Source organism: Sinocyclocheilus grahami, unplaced genomic scaffold (assembly GCF_001515645.1).
Source record: "Sinocyclocheilus grahami isolate Dianchi unplaced genomic scaffold, SAMN03320097.WGS_v1.1 scaffold5282.1, whole genome shotgun sequence".
In the NCBI taxonomy this organism is placed as follows: Eukaryota; Metazoa; Chordata; class Actinopteri; order Cypriniformes; family Cyprinidae; genus Sinocyclocheilus; species Sinocyclocheilus grahami.
Window position 1 is genome coordinate 1,420 of NW_015510015.1, and position 1,079 is coordinate 2,498.

General features: G+C 42.8%; 1 protein-coding gene across 1 annotated transcript; it reads right to left on the reverse strand.

The window, feature by feature from the left end:
- Positions 1–230: 230 nt before the first annotated feature.
- On the reverse strand, positions 231–840 carry LOC107577159 (60S ribosomal protein L17-like). The gene is made up of 3 exons (XM_016263264.1): positions 743–840; positions 627–667; positions 231–452 (listed from the first exon to the last, which is right to left on the reverse strand). The coding sequence occupies exons 1-3, from the start codon at positions 780–782 to the stop codon at positions 246–248; spliced, it is 288 nt and encodes a 95-aa protein (XP_016118750.1). The 5' UTR covers positions 783–840; the 3' UTR covers positions 231–245.
- Positions 841–1,079: the final 239 nt, after the last annotated feature.

The window sequence follows — 1,079 nt, forward strand, 5'->3', positions numbered from 1 at the left end:
AATGATTTCTGAAGGATCATGTGACACTGAAGACTAAAGTAATGACTGCTGAAATTTCAGCTGTCACAGGAATAAGCTACATTAAAATATAAACAGTTATTTTAAATTGTAGCAATCGCAATATTGCTGTAACACGGTTTCCGATCAAATAAACTCTTGGCAAGCATGAGACTTAACCAAACCCAAATTTTGGAACTTGTAGTTCAAAGTGCACATGTTGCTCAGACTAACAGGCGTTTTCATGGTCAATTCCAAAGGTGTCCTAAGATGGACGGAATGGTTTTAAAGGGCAGCTTTAAAACAGGACAAAACCTCACCTGAGCACAGCGGCCAACACCACCATTGTAACGTCGGAAGGGAACACACTGGTGCTTCACCATAACATCCTTCAGGTACTTGTTAGCCTTGCGGATGTGCATGCCTTTGATGGCCTGGGCGGTCTCACGGGTGTTCTGAGGACCAAACATTAAGACAACAGGTAACTAAGTAAACCAGCCTACATCACTTTACAAACTAGAAACATGGCTACTCAGAAAATACTGGAGCACTCTGTGTTCCAGACGCATCAGTGAACGGCAGCGTCTTGACAAGCACTCAGACTGTAGCATGAACGGCTTCATTCGTACCTTGAAGTGAACACGAAGGTTGGAGCCCCTCGACTTGCATGCTGCAGAACACAAAACAATTACTACACAGGTTCAACACCGAGCAACCATACAGTTAAAAGTAGCTGCCAACTCACATTTAGTCGGGTTCTCTGGGTCGAGTGAGTAGCGGACCATTTTCAGAGATCTAAAGAGAATGACATTAACGTTAGATGCTTGGAAAATGCGCAGGAGACACCAAACCAAACTAAAAAAAAACTGTTCAGAAAAATAAAATATTCGGACACTACCGCGAATACTACGCGTACCGCATAAACCATACATTTACACATACATTGTAGCCAGACATGTCACAGTTTCTAATGTCTTCAGAATCCGGAGTTCTATTTTTCATTAGTCAACTCGACATTCATCTAAAGACGAGTCACTGTGCATTGCCGACACTAGAAAATGGCAGAGCACAGGCGACCATCT